Source organism: Siniperca chuatsi, linkage group LG13 (genome assembly GCF_020085105.1).
Source record: "Siniperca chuatsi isolate FFG_IHB_CAS linkage group LG13, ASM2008510v1, whole genome shotgun sequence".
Classification (NCBI taxonomy): Eukaryota; Metazoa; Chordata; class Actinopteri; order Centrarchiformes; family Sinipercidae; genus Siniperca; species Siniperca chuatsi.
Window position 1 is genome coordinate 12907556 of NC_058054.1, and position 25878 is coordinate 12933433.

General features: G+C 38.7%; 4 protein-coding genes across 15 annotated transcripts in view; 3 read left to right on the forward strand and 1 right to left on the reverse strand.

The window, feature by feature from the left end:
* cacna1eb (calcium channel, voltage-dependent, R type, alpha 1E subunit b) overlaps positions 1–1991 on the forward strand; it is a 65931-nt gene extending 63940 nt beyond the window's left edge. For all 7 annotated transcript variants that reach the window (XM_044220539.1, XM_044220540.1, XM_044220542.1 and 4 more), the window contains one exon: positions 185–1991. In XM_044220539.1, coding sequence (XP_044076474.1) covers positions 185–709 — 525 coding nt within the window. In that variant the 3' untranslated portion in view covers positions 710–1991. The remainder of the gene's footprint in view (positions 1–184) is intronic.
* Positions 1992–3848: 1857 nt separating this feature from the next.
* Positions 3849–8499, forward strand: LOC122887384 (RING finger protein 11-like). Its single transcript, XM_044220555.1, has 3 exons — positions 3849–4498; positions 4909–5078; positions 5639–8499. The coding sequence occupies exons 1-3, from the start codon at positions 4376–4378 to the stop codon at positions 5808–5810; spliced, it is 465 nt and encodes a 154-aa protein (XP_044076490.1). The 5' UTR covers positions 3849–4375; the 3' UTR covers positions 5811–8499.
* Positions 8500–9765: 1266 nt separating this feature from the next.
* On the reverse strand, positions 9766–17206 carry rpe65a (retinoid isomerohydrolase RPE65 a). 3 transcript variants are annotated; one of them, XM_044220548.1, is made up of 15 exons: positions 17133–17206; positions 15225–15301; positions 14048–14130; positions 13697–13847; positions 13126–13233; positions 12741–12882; positions 12501–12648; positions 11424–11505; positions 11199–11331; positions 10952–11091; positions 10717–10846; positions 10503–10617; positions 10323–10417; positions 10129–10240; positions 9766–10044 (listed from the first exon to the last, which is right to left on the reverse strand). In XM_044220548.1, exons 3-15 carry the CDS (start codon positions 14097–14099, stop codon positions 9899–9901), a joined length of 1554 nt encoding a protein of 517 aa, XP_044076483.1. In that variant the 5' UTR covers positions 14100–14130; positions 15225–15301; positions 17133–17206; the 3' UTR covers positions 9766–9898. The 3 variants fall into 3 exon arrangements, with proteins under 3 accessions (XP_044076483.1, XP_044076484.1, XP_044076482.1); XM_044220549.1 differs by lacking the exon at positions 15225–15301 and having other exon boundaries at positions 17133–17189; XM_044220547.1 differs by lacking the exons at positions 15225–15301; positions 17133–17206 and adding an exon at positions 14439–14586.
* Positions 16753–25392, forward strand: LOC122887383 (serine/arginine-rich splicing factor 11-like). Of its 4 annotated transcripts, none has more exons than XM_044220551.1 (12): positions 16753–17060; positions 17934–18067; positions 21275–21390; positions 22203–22283; positions 22410–22447; positions 22577–22710; positions 22902–22986; positions 23084–23203; positions 23669–23758; positions 23902–23985; positions 24445–24610; positions 24734–25392. In XM_044220551.1, the coding sequence occupies exons 1-12, from the start codon at positions 16939–16941 to the stop codon at positions 24923–24925; spliced, it is 1362 nt and encodes a 453-aa protein (XP_044076486.1). In that variant the 5' UTR covers positions 16753–16938; the 3' UTR covers positions 24926–25392. The 4 variants fall into 4 exon arrangements, with proteins under 4 accessions (XP_044076486.1, XP_044076485.1, XP_044076489.1 ...); XM_044220550.1 differs by having other exon boundaries at positions 16759–17060; positions 21275–21414; XM_044220554.1 differs by lacking the exon at positions 16753–17060 and adding an exon at positions 20904–21028.
* The last annotated feature ends 486 nt before the right edge of the window (positions 25393–25878 follow it).

The following is a 25878-nucleotide window of genomic DNA, read 5'->3' on the forward strand; positions in this document are numbered from 1 at the left end:
GAGAAGTAGACATCTACCAGGCAGTTTGACCATTCTTTTTTAATGTGTCCCTCACAAGCCTCACAACTTTGTGTATGTGTGGTGCTAAATTGCTGGAATGCCCCTTTGCATTTTGACAGATTTAAGTTTTCCAGATGCCCTGGAAAAGACTATTCATAAAGCCATTGTTTGTTCTCGTCTCCAGGGCAACAGCTCAGACAGTCCGGTGCCCTCCACCTCAGAGTCCAGCACCCCCAGCGGCCGACGACCTTTATCACAGACCCCGACCCGCTCTCGCCCTCACATCTCCTACTCCCCGCTCGAGTGTCGCACGCACCCCTCTGTCGGCGAGGACGAGGATGAACAAGGCAGCCCAGAGACCATGAGCCGGGGCAAGCCCACCTGGGAGACCCAAGAGGGGGTCGCAGGCGAGAGGCGGAGCGAGGCAGGCCGACACCCATCCCCACCTCGACGCTACCCCTCTGAGCCGTTCCTGGCCTCCCAAGAGGACGACCACAGCCCAGACCCCTCTGGTCCCATGGAGACGTTGACCTTCGAGGCGGCTGTGGCCTGCAGCCTGGGACGCTCAAACACCATCAGCTCAGCCCGCCCACGCTTGCGGACTGGCTGGCAGGTTCCCAACGGACATTTTCGGAAGCGCCTGGCGCAGACAGCCTCTGTTGCGGGCTGCGATCCTCTCAGCGACACAGAGGAGGACGACAGGTGCTAGGGACAGGAGGCACAGCATGAGGGAGGAGAGGGAATCCCAGAGAGGCGTTAGAGGACTCTGCACGACAATGTACAGAGTCAAGGTTAATGTGGCTCTTTTTGCATCAGTGCTTCGAGGCCGTGAGCCCTCTGGATGTTTGGTAAAATGTAAACCTAAAACGAACGAACAATACTTCCTGAAACTGTAGTTGCCAATTCACACAGAACACTGACAATAAATAAGGTCTATTTCCTGACTTGTACTTGATGATAGAGAGTAATGATACATCTCAAATAGTTGCAGGATGCAGAAAATAAATGAATGGATCAAATTATGTTATTTGTGTCAATAGGTATTTTCATTTCTGAAGATGTTTCTAAATGATTCAGTGTTGCTCTTAACAGTATTTATCTGTGGGGTGTGTGAATATGTAACTACATTTTCTTATAAATTAATTGTTTTGTAAATACATTGTGATCATCACACCATTGCCATTTATTAGACCAGATCAATACTACAAGCCATCATGAAGAGGCGATCTGATACTTTACCAGACAATGTGGGTACCAATAAGTAACACTCAATAATGCTGGATTTTTTTACAGTATGAATGAATGTGCAGGGGAAAAACTGCTTGATTTTCCCCATCATTTTTCTTTTTGGTATTGAACATAAGTTGTGAGATATGAATACAGTTATAGAATAACATAGAAAAGATGCTTATTTGTTATTTCACCCTGCCTCCAACGAACCTCATTTATCCTTCAAAACAGTCTGTTACTTTAATTTTTTTCCAGTCTACACCCTTTAAATGAGAATTTTCCAACATTTATATTTAACATTTGATTTTGAGAATTGTTGGGCGTGCAATTTTACCATGAACTGATATGAAAACAAAATGATCTCTCATGTATTTTCACCTTTTTCTTCCTTGTGAATATTGTATGAACCACTGCAGGCAATGACTGTAGAAACACTGTAGACACACCATGACACATTTGCTTTACAAATTAACATTACTCTCTATTACTTACTAATAATGTACAGAGAAATTATGCTGTTTGTAACATTAAGAGAAAAAAAATAAAATATCAGCTGAGCTTTAAAGGTAAAGGAATCTTTGGAAATGTTCATTTTAAGGTTTGTGTTTTTGTTTTATTTGCCTGATGAAGGCCAATTCTGTGTGAAACTCACTTAACCAAAAACATGGAGATTTGTATCATAAGTTCCTGGAATGCAAATAATTTGTGGGTTTTTATGTGTATAATAGCTGTATATACAAATAAAGGTGTCCTCAAGTTGCCATTGTTATTGGATGTCTTTATTTTTATTTTTATAGCCTGGGAAAACATCAAAAACCATTTTATAAGTGAGACCTTGAAGCCTTGAGCATTGCAATAACAACTCCCACAGAAACCACTTTTGGTATTTGGAAACTGACAGTTTGTGCTTTTACTTAAATGTTCTTGATTTATTATACTTTAGTTGTTATCACACCTTTGTTTTTATGGTGGCATATAGTGTTATACAAGTCTCCGCGTGATAATGGATTTTCTTGTAGATGGTCTCTACATATCTTTCTGATTACCTGACACATGTTTTCTGTATATATCATACGATAAAATAATACTACTGTACTGGTGCAAACAGAGGGTAGTGAAACAGGCTATCTTGAAAAGGGGTTTTCCTTTTACAGCTTATATTAAAATTAAAAATTAAAAGAGCAAGCAAGAAACAGAGTTTGAAAACATCCAATTATTAAATGTAATTGCATATACACTTTTTTAAAAAGGCTCTACACACCCATGGTTCACCCAAACAGGTGTTTTCACTGTGTGGGAGTGTACAGACTGTGCTTGTTAGTGCTTTTTCACAGCAGACATTTTCACTTGTCATAGCAGGAAAGCACAAGGTGTTACTAATAACATTAACAATGGCTCTATTCTATTGAGAGCCAGCATGCACAATACCAGGACCCTGAAACTGAAGAAGCAAAATGGAATTCAGCCATATCAAAATGTCTGCTGTGAAAGAGTTGTATTAACATCCCGCTGAACCCTCCTATTAGTTTTGTTGCATCTGTTAGGATGAAAATGTTCATGTAGTTTGGTGGCATCGCATAGGCTAATTCCTGTGTAGCTCGACAAACTTCAACCTGAGCTGAGCCTTTAATGTAATTTAAAAGAATTTAGCAAAAACTGTCTCAACAGTCAATAGTGAACATACTTATGTATTCTTTTGTGAATAAAACATTTACCAGTCAGGATCATAACATTTACAGTAAGATCATTGATGATCTTACTGTGATCTAGTGATTTAATTTTCACTTTCATTGTTGAAAACTACATATAAAATCTGACCAAAGTTTTGCAATAACTTTACAATTGAAGAAAACACAAGTGAGACATTTTGGTTCATTTTGACAAAAAGTATAACTGCTACCAATATTAGTAAAGTGTGAAATAAAAACATTAGTAGGGTATAAGTTATATAGGATTACATATAATATATTATTGATTCAGATGGGAGTGAAGTTAATATATTACAGCAGCACAAAACTAGTTAAATTAAATAAAATTAAATATATTGTATAATATATATGATATATAACATAATATATAAATACTATAATGTGATAAAAATCCAATACAAGGTGCAGTTGTATTTTTTTTCTTGTTTCATTGTACCCCATTGTGTACTGGGTAGTCATTAGACATTACATTCAAAACACATTGCATCTTTAACAAACAGATTCAAATTGATCTTATAGTGTTTAAAATGACATTATAAATCTGACCAAAATTTGGAAATGAAAGTACAACAAAAGAAAAGTGAGAGATTCTGGCTTATTTTAAAGCATGGCATTAAAAATCAGTAGGGTAAATGAATGATATGCAGGATTTTTTAAATGATCTCTTGAACCTTCTTGGACACACAGAATTCCCATGGTAATAACCAACTTTTATTCCAATTTATATCTTTAAATCTTGGATTTTGACTGAGTATTTGTTTATTATAATGATTAATTTAGCAATAAATCAATCATGAATTCTTAACAAATTATCGTTGTTCTTTATCTGTTTTTCTAGTATTTTTATTTTTATAATTGAAAGGGGTGGGGCTCTTGGAATACGTAAAAGAAATCATCCAATCACCGCACAGAATCACACCAACGTCATATCAAACGGACCGATAACATGTCCTCTGGTTGAAGAAAGAGCTAGCAAGGAAGCAAACTATTTATTGTCACTTACGAAGTTAAAAGGCGGAAATGTCGCTACAGACCAACTCCCAGACCACTCAGTGTTACAGCCATAGTTGCTGCTGAAATAGATATTTTGTAGAAATTGTGTTTCTTACAAAGGAATGAGCGATATTTAACAAGGAAGTCGCCCAGCTAGCTAGCGAAAAGTAGCTAGCTAGGCTGCTAGCTGTCGTTAGCAAGAGAGTTCTTTGTTTTGCTTTCAGGTGGACGTCCGTGTAAACATGAAGAGAAACTAGTGTGGACATTTACTTTAACATTTAACGTTTATGTAGGAGTTTTATAATCATGTACATTGTATCTTTGGTAACAGGTAGTTGAACTGGTTTCTGGGTTATTAGACTAAACTAATATTAGCCACCGAGAGCAACTTTAGCAAAAAAGATCATATTTTTAACGTCAGCCAGGACTGGAGACACGAAGATATGGGCAACTGTCTCAAGTCTCCGACATCTGACGACATTTCTCTCCTTCATGAATCCCAGTCAGACAGGGCGAGTTTCGGTGACGGAACAGATCCAGACCTGGAGCCACCTCCGCCGTACCAGGTGAGAAACAGCTAACACTCAACTTCCAGGGGATTAATTCAAGAAAAAAAAGTTTCTAGCACATGTAGGACAAGTGGTCATAAGAATAGTCTTAGTTAAAAGCCTAAACGTTAATATACAGTAGGTAATGTTGAAAATATGCCTGTATCCAGTTTTTCATGTCTGTGGCCTATTTATAAGTCTGCCTAGGGTCCATTATAGACGGTAGTAGTTATACCTGAGTAAACAAACGGATTTTAGAGTCATTCCCACTAACTGGCCTGTCAAGAATGACCAGATAGCAGCTTTGTTTTTCAGTTTATCCCCGCACAGACCCTGACCAGTCAGATCACTTTGTATAGACAAAGTGAGCTGATATGGGAGGATAATTGTTTATGTGTTAATTTTGGTGTTTATTTGTCTGTTACCAGGAGCAGGCTCACATGCCCATGTACCATCCCACGCCAAGTCAGGCCCGTCTGGCCACCCAGCTGACAGAGGAGGAGCAGATCCGCATAGCTCAGCGCATCGGCCTTATCCAGCACCTTCCTAAGGGTGTTTATGATGGAGGGCAAGACGGCTCAGAGAAAAAGATCAGAGAGTGAGCATTTTGCATTTTTGAACATGATGTTTACATAGAGGGATGTCGCAGGTCATTAGAGCTGAGCAATATTAACAATTTTTTGTACTCCTGAGTATCCATATTGTGACACTTATAAATGTGACAAATATTTAATCTCAAATAAGGATGCATAATATATGGTTTATGGGAAACACATCATTAAATTAAGCATCTTATCTTAATTGTCAAAGTCTGAATTCAGTGTCTTATATTGTACATTTAAAGACATCTAGAGGAAATTTCAGATCTTTTTTATTTTGTTGGTACTGCTGCAATTAATATATTCCTTATCAATATCTATCAATTATTTTTCAATTAATCACTTTATACTATACTATAAAATAGAAAATCAGCAGATTCTCACATTTGAGAAGCTGGAACCAGATAATATTTGTAATTTTAGTTAAATGATTAATTGATAATCAAAATTTTTGCCAAATTTTCTTTTGTCACTCAACTACATTAACTGACAAATCATTTCAGGTCCACATACCTGTAATGCATCCTGTATTTAAGGTCTTTATTTAATCCGTTTTCAGATGCGTGATCTGTATGCTGGACTTTGTATACGGGGACCCCATCCGGTTCCTGCCATGTATGCACATCTACCACATGGACTGTATAGACGACTGGCTGATGAGATCCTTCACCTGCCCGTCCTGCATGGAGCCCGTGGATGCTGCTCTTCTCTCCACCTACGAGACCAACTGATTTTTCACCCCTCTTCCCCTAAACTTAGATCAAACACGGCCCCACACACAAACACAACAACTGCCCTCTTATAGAATGGGAGGAGCTAAAAAGGGAGCTAAATGTGTTTGCTGTTTTCTTGCACTTTGAAAAATTCAAATTTACTCACTTAATGTTGGCCTTCCGTGCCCTCCAGGTCTAAATAAGCTGGTCTTAAACATCAGTTATTGAAATCAGTAAGAAACTGTTTCCAGATGACCCTGCATGATTGTGTTTGTGTGTTTTTGTCATGTTGAAGCAGCATCCAGTTTTGCCGCTGACAGTGAGCACATGGGGTGTGTGTGTGTGTGTGTGTGTGTGTTTTCGTTTCGTGTGTGAGTGAGAGAGAGAGCTGTTTGGGCTGTTTGATGACTGTGCATATCCACTTGAGCCGGTCTCAATGGTGTTTCTCCCTAGCTGATCCCAGCTCAACGTTCCCAGTTAGTCGTCGTTAAAATGGATAATTAGGTTAACAGATTATTGACCAAAATGCTGCGAGGTGAAGTAAAGACTTCCTCAACATATTGATCTCCTAAACATGCTCTCACATTAAAATGGCCCTACACTTTGTCGATATGGGAATACACAGCTGAAGTTTACTGTTGGTGTTAGATAATAAAGAAGGAATTTCTCTCCAGTTAGTTAGGATTACAAAAAAATGATGCACACCCTTAACAGAAATCACCCAGAGTTTCTAAGTACACAATGTACACCTAAAGTAGACCAAGGCTACATGATATTTGGCCACTCCAAATGACCAGACTTCAAAGAAAATGCTTTGAGTTGAAGGGAGAATTTTGTTGGGTAACATGAATGTTTCACCAGGCGGTGTGTAAAGTAGCTGGCAGCCAATGTAAAGGGCTCATTTGTGCATGGGCAGTTGGATCAGTCAGTCAAAAATTTGAAATGCTTGCACACACTTTTCATCTGATCCAGAGATTTGCACTTTACTTATAGGACTGTATCTAAACAATATATTAATATATGTACCTTATAACCTTGCACTATCAATACTTCATTCCTTTATTTCCTGAGATGCAAAAGTTACATAGCTGATAAAGATATTTTCAAAGCTGTTGGTAGTCACTTATCACGTTGACATAAGCCTGAAGATGTATTTCATGAAATCTGTGATTTAGTAGTGTGAGTCTCCGCTTTGTTCTGCTTGATATTTGATTCTAGTGTGTTTTTGTGTATAAGTGAAGGGACAGAGGCTTGCTCCAGTTTAAAGACATTTTAGGAAATATGCTTCTCTGCTTTCCTGTCAAGAGTTAAATGAGAAGATTGATATCAATCTGATTCTGTGCGTTAAGTATGGAGCTGCAGCCAGATTATCTTAGCTTAGTTTAGCATAAAGACTGTAACCAGGGAGAAAGCTAGCATGGCTCCAAAGCTCAAAAATGCGCCTACTAGCACCTCTGAGTAATTTGTGTTTTTACAGGGCGCTAAGTGCTGTTCGACAACAAAACCAGCATGTAACTCCCTGTAAAACCATTTATGTACCGATTTAAACAAATGAGATATAACGTGTTAGTTAATACACTGTAGAGAATACTGGCAGACCAATTTTTGAACTTGGTACAGCGCCAGGCTAACTGTTTCCTCCTGCTTCCAGCAGTCTTTATGCTAAACTAAGCTAATTGCCTTCCTCTTCTAGCTTCATACTCAGCGTACAGACATGATAACGGTATCAATTTTCTCATCTCGTGGCAAGAAAACGAAAAAGCATATTTCCCAAAATGTCAAACTGTTCCTTTAAAGGTCCAGTATGTAACATTTATGAGTGGCTATTGGCAGAAATGAAATATATTTATAAGTATGTTTTCATTAGTGTATAATCACCTGAAAATAAGAATAGTTGCGTTTTCATTACCTTTTAGAATAAGCCGTTTTTATCTACATAGGGAGTGGATCCCTTTCCACGGAGGTCACAATATTGCATTTGGGCTACTGCAGTTTCTACAGTAGCCCAGAATGGACAAACCAACTGGCTCTAGATAGGGCTGTTTACGTTTTTCGTGAGTTTCGCGGCCAACGTAGTTTCTAGGGGAGGGTGATGTGAATGGTATTCAAATGGTTGCAAACTGCAATTTCACTGCTAGATGCCACTAAATCTTATATACTGGACCTTTAAGAAAGAAGAGGTGAACTTGAAAATGTTTAATTTTGAATCCACATTAGTACAAAGTCGCTTTCTTTATTATACGTCACATTTAGTTTTATTACACTATAATTCATGTTTTGTAATGCTTTATTTCCATTCACTGTAGCAGTAGTTACAGTCTTTGATTTCTTTTTGATTTGTGGCATTGTTTGGTGATAGTGTGGCTGTCTTTTATTCTGTTACCTGTGTTTTATCTTCTACCTTCATTTTTTGTTACATTTGTGTAAAATCCACTGTGTATTTAGGACAGTAAATATTTAACTTTTACACTGGTTTAAGCTTCACGGTGCAAACCTCTGTCCCAAATGAATTTCAGGGTGTGAGAGACTTCTTTTATGGTGTGATAGTTACAACTGAGATATCAAGATTTCCTTTGAGCTTTTCCTTTGCTGTGTTTTTCAGGTTAAGTTTATTCTGAAAATTAATATTTCCTGTAATCTTGTTTTAATTTCTTTCTTTTTGGAAGGCTAAAAAGCCATCATGTAAAAAAATAAACTGAAAAAAATATTTTTTTATTGTTTTAATTAAGAACAGCATTCACTTCACGCCATCTAAAAAAAATCTGTTGGCATCAGTCAGACGAAGTGGACCAAATATGCGCGAAAGGGCAGATTTGTGACCCTATGATTACCAAAATGAGACATTACAGAATACATGAAAACATTCCTTTCAGCCTTTAATGAAAGCAATCCTAAAATCTGGCAGTGGAGTGGAAAACGTGAGTACATAATCAGGGTTCTCTGTTCAACTGATGTAGCAAGCGAGTCTGAGCCATATTGGTAATGTTTGGTGCTTTGTTTCCTCTGCTTGCATCAGCTGGTGGGCAACATGTGAGTCAAATTGACTGTTAAGTGTTTTATATGTGATGCACACAGTGGATTTGTAATTATAAAAACAGAAGGTCTGAACCTGTCCACACAAGATCCATTCAAACCAAGCGGATGCCTTGTTTATGTACATGAATCTTACATACTACGAAATGTGGTTCATATGGTCATGACATTGTATACAAGGGCCACACATCCCTCTTTATGCACTTAAAGAGAACAATTGATTGCAACATGCCCTTTCTTTCCTCAGATTAAGCAGTGACACAGTTAATCAGCTTTGCAGTGCTGCAAAATCTGAGATCAGATTCAGACGACTTTGAGCAACACAATAAGGACAGAGATGGAAAGGTCACTTGTTCAACCATAATACGATTTTGTGTGGCAACATATTAAATCTCTACAAGTATCTCAAAAATTTAGGCTGAAGGATTATTTGTACTAATTGTTTTTGCTGAATTGAACTACGATATATCAAGAGAAATGCCTGCTTGTTTTAAAGAAACACCAAGCATCATAAATGTACATCAGGCTATTTTAACCCCCATAAACTGGAGCACAGGGTCAGCAGCTCAGGAGCTGGCAGGAATTCAGTGTCATGTTCGAAAGAATTTAAGCCAGTAAATATCCAGTTTCACAGAGGATTGAACCCTAGTTGAAGGACAGTTTGCCACTGCACTATCTAGTAAATAGTTAATGAACATACCACACAACAGAAGAAGACAAAACAACCATATGTTTTGATTTTGCCAAATGAATTTTTCCAATCATAAAATATTCATGTGACAGCATGTGAACAAATCCATATTTTTTATTTTTTTATTAAACCAAAGCTGACTATTCAAGTTGGGACATAGCAACTAGACTCAAAAAGGCACGTAAATTCACATATTAATATTTTCACTTGTTTAACAACCCACATTGACTGCAAATGATAACACAAGCATTTTGGCTGATAAAGCTTTATTTTTCTTGACACAATGACACATTTAGTCATTATTTATCCTGTTTTTAATACCGAGTGGCAGTTGGTAACACTGTAATGGCTGACTACTGTTGACACCCTGAGAAAAGCATCATTAGGGTTTGTACATCCCATGAAAGGTGACAGGAATGCTGCACTCCACCTCTGCCCTGGCGATCTCAGACAGATCCTTGGCGTTGAGGATTAGGAGGTATCCTGGTCTCTGGGAGCCAGGAGCCACCACAATGGTCAGCAGCACTCCTGAGGGCACAGCACCACGTTATCATAAAACCATTTCTATCTCAGTAGGCAAAATATATTGGGTTTATATTACTGTTGACATACCGTCATCTTCATCTACCCCATCAGGAGTCTGAACAAACAGGGGCTCTGAAGGGTAGGAGTCTGGTTCTTGCCATACCCAGGTCTCCTTGGTCTTCACATTCAACTTGCAGATCTACACACAAGTTAAAAACAAAATCAGGTCATGAAAAAGCTTGTTTTACACACTTACAATTGAAAGTATTTTGTTAACTTACCCTGTCTGGTATGAAATGGTTGAGACCCAGGCCGTAGGCATATGTGTAATTCTTCCCTGCATACCTCTTGTAGTTGATCTGAGGGAACTCAAAGGCTACAAAAACAACATGAAGATGTTTCCAGTATATATTAAGAAGTAATGTGTCCACCATGACTGAGTAAATGAAATGTGTTTGCACCTTGGCGAGGCCCGGAGAACAGCACCTCCGGCTCCAGCCAGATCGTCCCATCAGCGTGCATCACCGCTGTGGCTGTGGTGTACGGCAGGCTGATGAGGTTCTTCCCCTGCTCCTCCTACATCAGGTCAGCAAAGAGGTGAGAACAAATAACACGAGACTTTACATCTGTAGGTGGCAATTTGTGTCCTCCTTATGAGTAAAACAGGTGACTCACCTTGTGGACGTCCAGGGGAATAACATATCTGCGGACCTCCGGCTGAGGCGCCATCATGGCCGCCTTTTTCACCTCTTCCCAGTTGGCTCTCATGTTAGCCAACCAGAGGTAGTTGTAAACAAATTCAAAACTGCACAAATGAACGGATAATAAATGACAATATCTCTGTATCAAATCTGCAAAAGATGTACAGGAAGGTTTAACTAAAAGTCTTAACATTTAGCTCTTCAGTTACCCTTTCCATCCGCAGAGGTCAACAACAATGAAGCCTTGGTCCTCATAGGTGTTGATGTGATGAAACATGCCAATGGGTGCCCCTTTGAACTTGAGATCAATGTACTCTCCCGGGTCTTTCTTGGCAATGTGAAACAAGGTCTGTAAAACATACATCAGAATAGATATCATGAGATTCAAGAGCAGAGCCAATGATAATATCAGAGGTATTAAATCACCAAAGATATCAATCTACTCCAAGTTCTTACTCCTTGGGTTTCATTGGACTCGAAACAGTCCATGTAGTTGGAGCCTCGGATGCTCCAAGCACTCAGGAATTTCAGCAGGTTGATTTTCACCGGGGTTTCCACAAAGACGAAGTAGTTGTCTGACATGCCGAAGCTGTGATTGTTAAGGAGAGAATGTCAAAACTTGGACTTTCCGTGACAACATCGATAACATACCAAATGTGGGCTAGAGTCTTTAACGCACACCTGTGCACATAGGAGGGCTTGAACCTCTCAGCACTGGGGAACTGCACCACCACCTTGGACTTCTCAATGGGATCAGACTTATCTAATAAAAAAAGGCAAAGGTTGTGATATGTGAAACAGGTGTCAAGTTATTTCATACTGTAATTTCTATATGACATTAATGCTAAATACACTGTGTGCTTATTCCCAGTGGTGGAATGTAACTAAGTACATTTACCCAAGTACAGTACTTAAGTACAAATTTGAGGTACTTGTACTTTACTTGAGTATTTCCATTTGATGCAACTTCTACTCCACTACATCTCAGAGGGAAATGTTGAACTTTTTACTCCACTACATTTGTCTGACATCTTTAGTTACTTTTCAGATTACAATTTTTCATACCCTTCCTGTCCAGTGAAAACCACGGATCTCCAGTTGTGGAGATTTTGAATGTTTGTGATAAACTGAAGTATTAAGGTCCTTTATGGGTTGAGAAAATTCTCCTACTTCTTAAGATAAATAAACTATTTAACCCCCCCGGATTAGCTAGAAACTGCATCGTCACAAAGCTGAAAACAGGTGACAGTTGACTTTTTAGAGATATGTGGTTCTCACAGGACAGCGATACTACTAACATATGATGATCTTACAGAAGATAATGCATAGCTGTAGATTAAACTACCCAACAGTATATAAAGTAGGTAAAATTAGCTCAAACTTAAACATCTACAGCAGTAAAATGGTAAAATGCAACACACACATTTGAATGTAGTACTAATACCGCAGTGTGGTATTAGTACTTTTACTTAAATAAAGGATCTGAATACTTCTTCCACCACTGCTTATTCCCAATAATGCCTTAAGAAGTTGTGATTTCAATATTTCTGAAAAAGACAAAGACTAGCGAGAGTTGAATCTAGAGAGAAAACATATTTTAATAAAACATTTTGCTTGTTTTTTGCGAGGGGGTCACAGTGATTCCTTTAACCCTGAATTAACCATTCAGCATCATATTTTGGTTAAAGGTGAGGTCCCTGCTGTTAAAGTGCCGGTGTGTGTTTGTTGTTACATAGTGATGCCAGCGCTGATCTGAACCTTTCTGTGTGGGTGGAATCTTGACAATGTTGTAGGCCAGTGTTGCTCCTTTCCCCATGCAGTTTCCAATGTTATACACAGTACCATCTCTCTCAATATGAGGGTGGGCTGTCACTCCGTTAATGTTGACATAGTTGCACATATCAACCTGCAGAGAAAACAAAGACACTTCACTGTGCATTAATATGAAGAAATGTACAGTTCTGAAGTTTAAAAGTGGTAAGATCAGTATTGACGTACCTTCTTCAGTGTCTCCAAGGTATCGACGTTTACTTTAGTGATGTAATTGGTTTCTGTTACGGCATAAAAATCCTCACCAACAGGGTAAACGTTCACCAGGCAGTTGTCTGTGACCTCAACACCCTTGAAGTAAGAGAAAAACCTGCAAACAAAAAAAGATAACATTTCACTTAAAGATGTTATAAAAGTGGTAATGGTGGTGATTTTAAGAAGCAGATGTAGCATATTCAGCAGTGTAATGAAGAAAGAAAGCCAAAGGAAAATACATACATTTATTTGCTGGACAACTTTAAAGTACTTGCAATTTAATTTAATTTTTACAATTAAAAGCATTCAGATGATATTGAGGATGAGCTGGAGAAAATCCTGTTTCCGTGCAACCCACCTGGAGAAAATATTTTTGCAGGGATCAGGGTACCCAAAGGTGCCAAACTCAGTGATCACCACACGCTTCTCTGTGATGGCTCTCACGTAGGCATCTGTTCTGATAAATCTGGTGTAACAAAGAAAGAATTTCATCCAAGAACATTATACATCCATTTTGAAAAATCAAAAGCATGTTATTGAAATTCATCGTTCAATATCTTGAAAACCTTCAGTCTGTCTACAAAAGGGCTACCTATGGAATAAAGGTGTTAAAATGACAAATAAACTTAAACCCCTAACTCATGACAAGCATGAGAAAATCAACTTGCAGAGAACTGTAACTTGATTAAGTCCTTTTAAAAAAGTTTTTTGCTAGTTATAATATAATTTTGTGGTGTTAATGCAGTTAAAGATACAGCTTGATTAGAAATGTCTGCACAGCATTTACCATGCAACGATAACATAAATGGAGACCTGATGTGCACACATGCTTGAGTTTGCAGGTTGATTTTGCTATATTACACAGTAATGTAAATTATGCAAAGAGACTGAAAAACGACCAAACACTAGTATGGTCCTCAAGGTCTTACTTTCGGAAGTAGGTGACCTGGCCGTTCTTGAAGTCGAATTTGTGCATGAGGGCCTGGCCATCAAAGAGGTGATAGAAAGGTTCATCTCCAACCTCAAAAAGCCCAGGTCCCAAACGAAGAAGACTTCCCTTCAGAAATGAAGGAATCCTACCTTTAAAACACACAACACAATAAACACAAATCAGTGATTGTTTTGAAATGTATAGGTTTGTAAAAATGCTTTCAGAGTCTGCTTTGGATGCCGGTTCTGTGTTTTCAGGAGGAAAAAGTGAATTTCCTGAGTGCAATCAGTATATGAATGTCAACAAATTATTTATTTAGTCTATTTCTGCCTGAATGATGCATACAAACCTGTGACTGTTGTTGGAAGAGGCTCAGACAACTCCTCACACGTCTCAAACATCTTCTTGTAGCCACCAGCTGGGTGTTCAAATCTGTTACCAAAAAGTGAAAACATCAACCAACATTGCAGCCAAGTAAATTAAACTTAATGAAATTTCCAGCTAGTTAAATGTGTGCATCTGTTATCTGTATTTCTGACACTTCATGCAGTTCATGGTCTAAGAGTTCATCATGAGCTTTTAAATCCTTCAGGAGCTTAATCAGCTGCAGACACACTGACCATTCACTGCGTAAAAGTCACAGGATCGAGATAAAGACATATCTATACAAGAGCTAAATAACATTAGAGAAATTGGCAAATTATGAAAAAGCACACTTTTGTAATTCATCAGAAACCCACCGGCTGGCCATGTTTCCTTCTCGTTGTGGTACCACACAAAGCTAACTCTTAAGAAAACCTCTGATCACTTCTGAACTGAAAGTCTCTGGTCTCCCAGTGGATGTGGGGTATTTATTCGTCAAGTCCCCCTCACAGTCACTGAAATCTGCGCTGTAAACCTTTCTCCTAGCCAATCATGTCACACTGTGAACAAGAATCCCATTGTGCCAATATCCTCTGCTTGATGACTCAATGGCCACCCCTCTGAAACTGGATTATTGCAGAGAATATTTATTGCAGAGAATTGGCAAATGTGTTGCAATTGTGCATGTGATTTGTATCAGTTGTTCAGATGTTGTGCTTTAATATATAGTTATGCTGAGTCATACAAACTATATTTCAGAGTACTGATGCAATGTTTAGGGATACAAAACAGCATGGAGCACGTCAACAGAAGTGAATGTGGATTTAAGTTCAGTAATGATGTGCGATCCACATTTATAGCCAGTACAAATTGACAGCCTTGGTTACATGTGTGTAAGTTGCACACTTTTAGATTTAGTTAAGAGAAAAACCAAACCTTCGGGAGAATAATACTACTTTATTTTAGATTAAATAATGGTTTTGTTGAAATAATACAGTAATAGAATGATGATCAGAATAATATCTGTTGTGAGACAACAATAACAGTGAACCTTCACTGCTATTAGTAGGTGCTCTTTTACAATCTGGCGGTCACACACAATGCTAATTGGATGAAATGTGGCCAGTTGTTCTTTGGTCTGAACTAAAAATGCCTCAACTTACTTGTCTCGGTGCAACTATAATCCAGGTGTAGGGATTATGCACGACGTAGCCTGAATACAAACGCTGCATTGTTTCTCCTGGGAGGAAAAACACCATTAGCAGAGAGAGAAGCAGTTTTGTCAGTGGCAGGGTTGTGATGTGGCTCCGCCGGGCAACACATGTGGACTGACTTTAATTAGCAATATACTACATTTTTATGATAATCTATTAATCAAGAATGAAAGGGTCAGTGATTGAATACTACCCAGTGAGAATGACAGTGTTCAGTCAGGATTTCTTTTTGCTGTCCGAGGGGATCTAACACAACCAGGACTCAAAATTGTGGAGGGAAGAAGATTTAGATTTTAAATCAGATGCCCAAATGTTTCTGCTAGTTGTAACCTATAGTGGAACAAACATGCATGTTACATTCCCACATACTGCAATTACTTTCAGTCACTCTGGAAAACTATGTTTATCCAGTCTGACAAAACAATCCCAACTCAAAGTCCACTTATTCTTCTGATTTTTTCTGAGGTTTTCAACCATATCAACCAAAGAGTTTCCCCTCGGGGATCAATAAAGTATTTCTGATTCTGATTCTGATCACATGGTCCTGACCAGTGGATAGAGGTTCCTCAGTTGTCATGGAGCTTATGACGACTTATGGAGATCATGACAACTGTAGATCAACAGATCCATCTCCATGACAACTTAACAAACACCATCCACTGACGAAAACTGTGAGATGTGGATCAAAGCTCCAGAAAGAGCTAGTGTATAAATATGAAGTGAATATTAAAAATATTCTTGGCTGAAAAGTTTGGGCATGTGATTTAAAATCCAAAATCAGATTTCACAATTTTAGGTTCTGTCTGTGTTTGATCCCCTGTGAGAGCAAAAATAACCGGATTGAAAGCTCTGGAAAAACTTCATACAGTAAATGGCCCTGGAGTTGGGTTGACTATTTCCATGGTTAAGAATAAACTTTGATTAATGTTTATACAGAAATATGTAAATAGATACAATAAAGAGAATGGATGATATTGTGTGTGGTAGATCATTCGCAACTGTTATATAGTTGCAGAGGTTATCATAAGAAAGGAATCCCGCACACAAATATGAAAGGAGATATAACACCAATCTAACACATTATCTAGATTAGAAATATATTCCAGCTAACAGATCAAGCCAAACCAAACTCAATCTGTGATGGGAGAAGAGAGGTCCACAGAGGACAAGCACCATGTAAGTCATCATGGTAATGCAAAGATGCAGATGGTTTACTTTCCCATCAATTCTTATTGTGCCTCTATTGCCACTTCCTTGTTTATATCATGTATAAATGGGGAGGGAGACCTCTGTTGGTCATTGATTGCAGGTCAAACCTTTTCCTACATAATATCAGTGTGGCGCACGCTGGTATGCAAGACTAATATTACATCGATCGATGACAGGGGTCTAAAATAATAAACCTACTAACCTGTGATGTTTTTATAAATGTATTTACGTTATTTTCACAGCAACAGAATTCAATTATACGCATGCGCACTTCGTTCGGGAATCACAATATGGCGGCGAAATGCAACAGTCTGTTGATGTAGTCGATAGCTAACACCTAGCTCGCTAATTACATACAAACAAGCTGATTTAATAACCCGTGGATAACCGTTAGTTTAATTTAAGTTTAGTTGTTAACAGTAGTGCTGTCGTTTAAACGGTTTTAGCCTGGAAAATGAATTACACCACGAAGGTGGTCCAGGTGACAAATGTGTCGCCAAGCACAACATCGGAGCAGATGAGAATACTGTTCGGATATTTGGGAACCATCGAAGAATTGAAGTTATTTCCACCAGAGTGAGTTAACTAGCTGGTGATTTATTAGCTAACTATGATAGTAATGCAATCACAGATTAGCTGTATGGTTACCTTTTGTAGAACGGAGACGTAACGTTAGGCCCAACGTGCTAACCAGAATTGTGGCTAACGGTAGCGTTAACTTAATAGACCTAGGTTAACCTGACTAACGCCAACTGTTAGTGTTACATTCACAATAATTTGACATGTCGATTAAGACTTAATCCAGTAGCTACACAAACGTTTCTTTAAATTGTTTTGTAAGTGTAGCTAGTAATGACGAGTCAATTCAATATTAGAGGCTTAAACGGGGCAGTGACTATATCCTTTAAGTTAATTTGGGTTTTTACAATAGTGAAATCATGCACGCCCTTCTTCCCAGCATAGCTTTTAGTATGGAAGTCCAGGGAAAGGATGAAAGTTAGGAATGACGAAAATAAAAATACAACAGTATGAGACAAGTCAAAATTTGGATCTATTATTTTCTACTATCTCGTAATTTTGTCTGAAAAGGACAAACATTTGACATGTCTTAATTTTGCCGTACAATGTCACAATGATGAATTACCATCGCATTATTTCCCTTACTCGTGATTTGAACTTGCATAATAAACTATTATTTTCATGATTGATTAATCTAGCTATATGTTTTGGATTCATCGAGAAATAGTTGAAAATGCCTGTCCGACTAAAAGTTTAAATTCCTGCCCTATAAGTTTTTATCGTAACTTTACTTTATCGAATAATTTTGACTTAATAACCAACTGTTTTACTTCATAGTTTTTAGTTGTCAAAAGACAGGACAAAAAAGATGCATTGTTTACATGATTGTTTTTGTGCTATTTAAAGTAATATTCGTTACTTTCCCAATAGTGATTCTCCGATGCCGGTGACATCGCGAGTGTGCTTTGTGAAGTTCCAGGAGCCAGAGTCTGTTGGAGTGTCTCAACATCTGACTAACACCGTGTTTGTGGACAGAGCATTGATTGTGGTCCCGTTTGCTGAAGGTTTGTCCCTTCATTATTATCCCTTGTATGAGTGGTCCTTGTTGATTGAATGGCATGACTCTTGAATAGTGAAAATGTAAAAGGTTAAAAAGGATTCCATCTATCCTATTTGTGAATTGCACAAGTCATCTCACCTTGGTCTGTTAATAATAATAATAATAATAATAATATAATTTGAATGATACTGGTAATGCCATTCCCTCCCATTGTCTATGAGAAGTGCTTAAAGCAGACCTCTATTGTCAGATTTGGTATACTGTGGTAGCACATCCCATATGTGTTTTACCACCACAATGGCATTCTCTTGATAAACTGGATTTTATTTCTTTGGGAAAATACATATCAAGCTGTTTGTGTCTGCTTAAAACAGTAATTTGTTCTGTATTTAGAAAGCACAGTATACCAAAATCTGCTTTACAGACTAGGACATTCCCAAGCTGCGGACGCCGCAGACACCTCAAAATTCAGAAGTGAAGTTGTTTAAACTCTTAACCATATGCATTTTATTTTCTCCCCCATATTGGACTATCCTCTGTTAAACTTCTCTCTGTTATTTGTGTGTGTGTATGTGTGTGTATGTGATTTTTGTAGTGAAGAAGGCAAAAGCAGCCCCCTCGTTGATGGCTGAAAGTGGTCCTCTGCCTGCCAACAGGGGATTATAGACATTTGCAAAGGCCAGCAAGCATTCAAGTCCCACCCCACTCTTTTTGTGTCCTCTCTTCTTTCTCTGCCTTCTCTTTTTCTTTCCTTCTGTCTAATTAATCTTTTCTAGGTGGTTTAGTTTAGTATAAAGGTCAGATATCGGGGACATGCCCTGAAACGGTGCTCATTTTGCATTGTTGCATTGCAACACTTTTGAATGCTGCTTAGCCATTCATTTTATGGCTAAAGCATTGTTCCTTAACGGATAATTTTTTTTATGTCAGCAAATCCCATGAAAAGACCAAAAGACCTAGCCTGGGAACCAGACGAATCTGCCGAGCTCATGTTTCATTTGCTCTGGCAGATACGTCTGGCTCCCCTTCCATTCAGACAGATGAAGAGGATCTGGTCGGGCCAATCACAACTGGTTATCTAATATTGGGAGGGTTTGATACGATGATTTGGGTTTGATACAGAGGAGCGTCACCGGTCCAGATTTGAAAAGTCACATGTTACATGTTTCGCTGCTCTGATTGGTTGTAGGTCTGGACCTGTGTCCAGTCTGTAGGTCTTTCCAGCGCAACACACCAGGCTCACGAAACTCAGATCAAACTAAGCAGTGCTGATCAAATATGAATCAAGATTCTGTTACTGCATTGCCTATATCCCACCTCAAATGTTTTCACAAACACATTTTAGTGTTCTGTTTAGCTGTTTGTGACCAGGCTGCCATTTTTTTCCTGCCTGAAAACGGACCGAGCACCGCCCAAACTTGTGTCGCTCAGCACTACGTCACAGGTTTCGTTGCTCTGATTTGTTGTAGATCTATCCAGTTGCTTACCGAGGCACTTTTGTCTGCGCCCCTTGGAAATAGAATATTAACTGAGAGGTTCCAGACTAATACGCATTTGCACATTCGTGAATTAGTCTGGCGATGCCAGGCTACAAAAGACCATTGTGGTCCAAAAACTATTAAAAGCACATCAATGAGCCGCACAGTTGCACTGGGTGACATGTTTATTATGATGAACGCAGGCCACAGGCACCGTCCTGCAGTCGTAAATGCTCGCTAGCACACCAAATGTGTATTAATCCGCCATTTACTTCCGTTACCCTTGGCTGAGAATTACAGTTGTTTTAGGAAATCACTTAGCCTTTTATAAAAATTAAATTATATATTTGTGACCTGTTTTTCTGAAGATTTCAGTGGTAAATGGGATTGTGGCTGAGAGCCACAGGGTATAGAAGTCAGAAAGTATCGAGAGACAGACTACCACTTTGTTTGTTTTGGTCTTTTCATGGGATTTATTGACAATAACCAAAAATTAGATATCACCAGTCTTATTCTATAAATATGTGTAAATTAACTCTTGAAATAAAAAAGCTTTGAAAGGCAATCTCTATATTTGGGTCTGGTGGCAAAAGGCACACTGCCCAGACAGTCATCACTGCACATACATATTTAACCATATGTGAGCAGCTAATTTTGGGACTTAACAAAGAGAGCACTAGTCAGTTGATTGGTTATCTTCTATAATAGTCATACTACATCTCATCATAAGTTGTCTAAGATGCCCACCCGACATGACGCAATGTTGGTAAAATATATTCTCTTTAACAGTGGTCTTCTTTTGTTGTTGTGTTTTACAGTTCTTTTTCCTGGCTCAGCCAGTCCTGTATACCAGGCCCTGCTGAAAATACCATCCAACAGTTTTGTCTCCTGCAGCAATTTCTCTCTTCAGTGTGCTGTTTTATTTCAATGTTGTCATTGTTGTGTGTCTGTATGAACGTCATGTCTTTTTGTATAAATGTCATGTTGTTTTGGGGTGGATTTACTGTGAGATGATTATAAGGTGTTTTATTTATTAATTTGCGCCATTTTAAAAATAAAATCAGTGGCATATTGCAAGTAAAGATGGTAAAATTATTTTGTAGTTGGACTGTGGTAGTGTAGATTAATCAAACCAGTTATCCTCTGCCTAGGTTTGGTTAGTTAATGCAGTGGCAGGTAAGGATACTAGAATAATTATGTACAGCAGGCACGCTACCCACTCTGAATTCTGCTATTGTCATTTAGTATATCTGACATTTGTGTTTTTGGTAAGTAGACACTGATAGCTTGTATAGTGTTCTTGCCAAATCCCTAAAATTCTCTCTGTTGTGTGTATCTCGATTTTTCTCTGTGTGCTTTTAGTAGCGAAGCCGCCAACGTGAGTCGCTTGTTTCAGTAAACGTCTAAATGAAAATTGAGGGCACACCCAACTGGAGAAGCAGCTGTGCTTGCTAACGTTTGGTTCATGACTTAAAAAACACGTTCAGGTGATATATTCTTGGCAGTGTTCATTGGAGTAGTGTGATATATTCCAGCAATAGTTATGTCACTGCAATGATTATGTTGAATTAAGGGAACTCTTCTCTGATCTATAAGGGAACCATTTTGTTGAACCTAATTTGAAGAAATGCAGTGTGAAGACTTTTTTTCTTGTCTTTTCCAAAATGTCTTCTCTGTAGTTGCGTGTGTGAAGATGTCGTTCTCTCCTAATGTCTGTTTTTATTTTGCTGTAGGATCTATTCCAGATGAGGCTAAAGCTTTGTCACTGTTGGCGCCAGCAAACGCTGTTGCAGGAATTCTGCCAGGAGGAGGACTTCTTCCGACGCCCAATCCCATCCCTAATCAACCTGTACGACTTCAAATTCACTGTTTGGTATAAATTCTATGGAAAAATATACTCATCATCTAGTGCATGACCTTACAAAAATGATTCAAATTTCAATTTGCTGTTGTCACATTGTATAAAATTTAAAAATGTGATTGCAACACAGTGGTGTGCCATGCATTTTACCAGAAAATCATGCTCCAGATGATTTTAACTAATCTTATTTTTTGTTCTGCTAACCAAGAGGACTTGCTGTTGACATGCACAAGCAGGGATGTCGTGCCACATCAAATCATGATCCATAGATAAACTGGTGTTATTTTATTTGACTAAACAATCTCACCTCAAAGTCCATTTAGTAGCAGTTCTGGAGAGTCACATCACATGATCTTCATCAGCAGATGGTGTTTGCTCAGTTGTCATGGAAAGTACAGATGTTCTAATTTGCATTTATGTCTGAGCACTAAGGACTGCTCGTCCATGTTGGCGTAAAAGTTTCAAAGTTCCTTCTTGACCTTGGAAAGTGCAGTTGACAAAACAGTCTCACCTCAAGGTTGTTTTGTGTAATTTGAGTTTTTTCTTCTTTTTTTTTAAAATGAGATGAATATTTCACTAAGTGGGTTAAACATGAAGGTCAGTAGTTAGAAACATGGTTTTCAGTTTTCACATTTGAATTGTCAGTCTTTATTTGTGGGTGATGTCTTTTGTGTGATGGTGATACATGGCCTCATCTGTCATAATGTGGAACTAATGATATTAACACCAGTATGAGTACATGAACACTTGTAAGATGTCAAGATGTCCACAATAGGCTAGCATGTTTGTTTTTATTCCAGCTTGGAGGGAACCCTTTTGGTGCTGCAAACATGGATGCAATGGCTGCATTTGGATTCCCAGGAGCCAATATGAATCCCCAGGTGAGAGGTTTTCTTGAATGACACAAACTAGTAAATCTTTTCCAAAACTTGTGCAGTTGGATATGCACTATATTTGATTAGACAGACCAGACACACCTTTACCCTTTTTTCTACTGTTTCTTACAGGCTGCTGATCAGCTGTTAAAGTTCATGACAGATCCAAAGTAAGTCAGTATAACAAGGCTCCTTTGTCCTCTGAATGTTTTGACTGAATGCAGTTTTAATCTACGGAGTAAAGAATTAGGTGTGTTTGTAGTAATGATAAGTCAACTAATTAATATTCCTTTGTTTAGACTGAATCCATTGGCTGCAGGATTAAACCTGAATGCAAGCCTGAAGGCTGATGCATCTAATAGAGAAATCGAAGAGGCCATGAAGAGAGTCAGAGAGGCCCAGTCGCTCATTTCTGCTGCTATTGAACCTGGACGTGAGTGCACAAAAGTTTGGAGGACTTTTCTTGCCAGGATGTTGACTATGCAGTATAAAATAATGTCTGTTTTGTGCGCATTGCAGTGTTAAGCAGTTATAATTCTTATATTCCTAGTTTTTGCCAGAAAAGGTCCTTTGTACATTGAACCTTGACAATACTAAGCAATTTCTGTTTTTTCTGTCCTGCAGATAAGGAGAGCAAGAAGAAGCACACTCAATCCCGGACTAGGTCCAGGTCCAGAAGGAGGCGGTCCAGATCACGTTCAAGACACAGGTGATAACTACTGTTAATTATCTGAAGAGTTGAGATGGAGAAGCTTTTTATTTTTATTTTGAGAATAAAGTTAAATTGTCTAAATGTCTGGTTGCAGGCGAACCAGGAGCAGATCACGACGACCATCGAACTCCAGAAGCAGGAGGCGCTCCAAAAGCCCACGCAGAAAACGCACCCACTCCAGAGACCGAAACAGGCGTTCTCAAAGCAGATCCAGGTGTGTTAACTGTGTAAATGCTTGACCTTAAAGGGACAGTTTACCCCAAAATCAAAAATACATATTTTTCCTCGTGACCCGTTTCATGTAGGAACTATCAGTAGAAAGAAAATAGTTCCTACATTAAACTGCTCACAACAAGTTCTGTGGATTATCTTGTGATTTCTAGAAAGAGACATTGCTGTTGAGTTTTTCAAATGCACTTTTTTGGTGCTTTGAGCACCACAAGCCGAGTGCCATATAGTCCCATTATATTCAAAAAAGGCAGACAGTTCTAAAGATGATATCTCCAAAGCTCAGCAACTCACACCAAAACAATCTAGATGGATACATAGCACTACAGGTAAAAGGAAAAACATGTATTTTTGATTTTGGGATGAAATGTCCCTTTAAGCCTGCTTCATGACAATAATAGTTAAAGATGTAATTGAGCCTGTCTGAGATCTTACATCAAATGTATCACAGAGATAGAAAGAAAGATGATTCAGGGAGAAGAAAATCCAAAACACCACCTAAAAGCTACAGCACAGCCAGGAGGTCACGCAGCGGGAGCCGGTGAGTACAGCAAAGGTGTTTCGTATGCTCAGGCAGAAGGCAATTTAAAATCTATACAAACTTTTATATCGCAGCCACCCAATCTTCTCAGTTTAAGTTGTAGTATTAAAGTTCTCAGCTCTTTGTTCTGTTCTGCTACACAGGAGACGCAGGAAAAGTCAAAGCGGCAGCCGATCACCTAAAAAGTCTCCTAAAAGGAGAAACTCCAGGTCTCCATCTCCTCGAAGGTTGGTGTATTGATGTGAAATATTTGGGGATAATAACAGGTCATCACTGGTCATCACTGCACGCCTATTTTAGGATTCTGATGAAATACACTTTTTTCACACCTATCCTGTTCAGTTCGGTTAAAACGAACTCTGGTGTGTTTACTTGTTTGGTTCGGTTCTTTAAGCTGGTGTGTAAGCCGTCATTTGAACTCTGGTGCAATGTGTGGTGTGAAAACAAAGTGGACCAACTACAGGATTTTGTCATAATAAATATTATCCAGTTAATAATTTACAGGTTCAGTCAGTCCCAGTACATACCACTTCTTGCTTACAGCTTTTTGTTCATTTGTACAAATTGTACCAGAACTAAAAGGCAACAATGTCATTTTTTTCTTTGGTCCAGACCAAATAAGCTAAATGTCCTTTGTGTGTGTAAATTTTATGACACACCTGAGTTTTCCTCTCCTCCCTCTACAGGCACAAGAAGGAAAAGAAAAGGGACAAGGAAAGGGACAGGGACCGTAAGAGTGACAAAGAGCGCGGTCGTGAGGAACGTGAACGCTCCACCAGTAAGAAAAAGAAAAGTAGAGACAAAGAACGAGAGCGGGAGAGGAAATCAGAAGGAGAGAAAGGAGATGTCAAGGTCGGTGTAGTATGTTTGACACAGTCTTCATTCTTACACACCGTGAGCATTGCTGTTCTGATGTAGACCAGACAGTGGGTGTTTAGGCTTTAAAATGTCACATCCATTGGTTTCCTTTCACAGATCACCAGGGATTATGATGAAGAAGAACAAGGCTACGACAGCGAGAAAGAGCGGGAGGACAGGAAGGATTCTGATGACTCTGCTTTGTCTCCTCACTCTGTAGAAGGTAACGGCACAGCGCGGCCTGTGAAGCAGGCCAGAGTTAACGGAGCTGACGATCACCATGAAGAGGACATGGATGTCAGCGATTAAGCGGTCCGTCCTGCTTTGTGCCACATGATCCCTCCATTTTGGTTACAACCCCCACTGGGGTAAATCTAAAATGTGAAGTGAGCGTGAAATGTGTAGAGTTTTCGCACAGAGGAGTTGTCTACTCTTTTTGCAAATGTACAATGCAGAATTGTCATTTTTGCCTAGAGTTTGTCCAAAGACACTGTCACATTGCTTTAAAGTACCCTTATGCTTTTTGCCTCTACAAACGTAATCAGTTAAAACTGGAAGTGGGCTTGCTTTGCTTTTCTTGAGCTTGTGTTGTCAAGTTTTGTCACTTCATATATTTTATCTTTACATTTTTGTTTAGTGTTGTGGTGTGTTGCTCAGGCCTCTTCCCCCACCTTCTCAAAACAGTTAATGCGTTTGCTTCTTGTTATTTGAAAGTGTTGATTGTTTTATCAAGGATTTCTTTTATAATAAAGCCTATAACCAAGACTTTAAATTTATAGTTCTGCGTGGGTGGATGTCTTTTACCTCAGGTTGGGGTGGGCGGTATGGATAAAATCCTCCATCACAGTATATATAATTTCATATTGTGATTATCAGTGTCTTTGGAAAATATAGTGAGTAACTGTTTACGGACAAAATAACAGCAATGTCTTGCTTTCGGCTAATCCAGCGAATTTAATGCCTGACAAGTAAAGCTACTTACTTCATGGCACTGATGCAAGAATCATATAAATATCCAATTCTGCAATAAAGCCTCCTGCTCATTTGCAACATTGCCTGCAATGGCCTAATAACACAAAGATGCTGAAAGGATAGATAGCAAAGTATAAAGTATGGCAAATTTAGTATATTGCCCAACCCTGACCATAGGCATTTGCTCCTTCCAGTCACAGTATATTAATTTTAAATCACAATAATACATTTTCAAGAAAAAACAATTGAGAAATAGTTAATGGGTACAATAACCAGACGAGCTGAAAGGA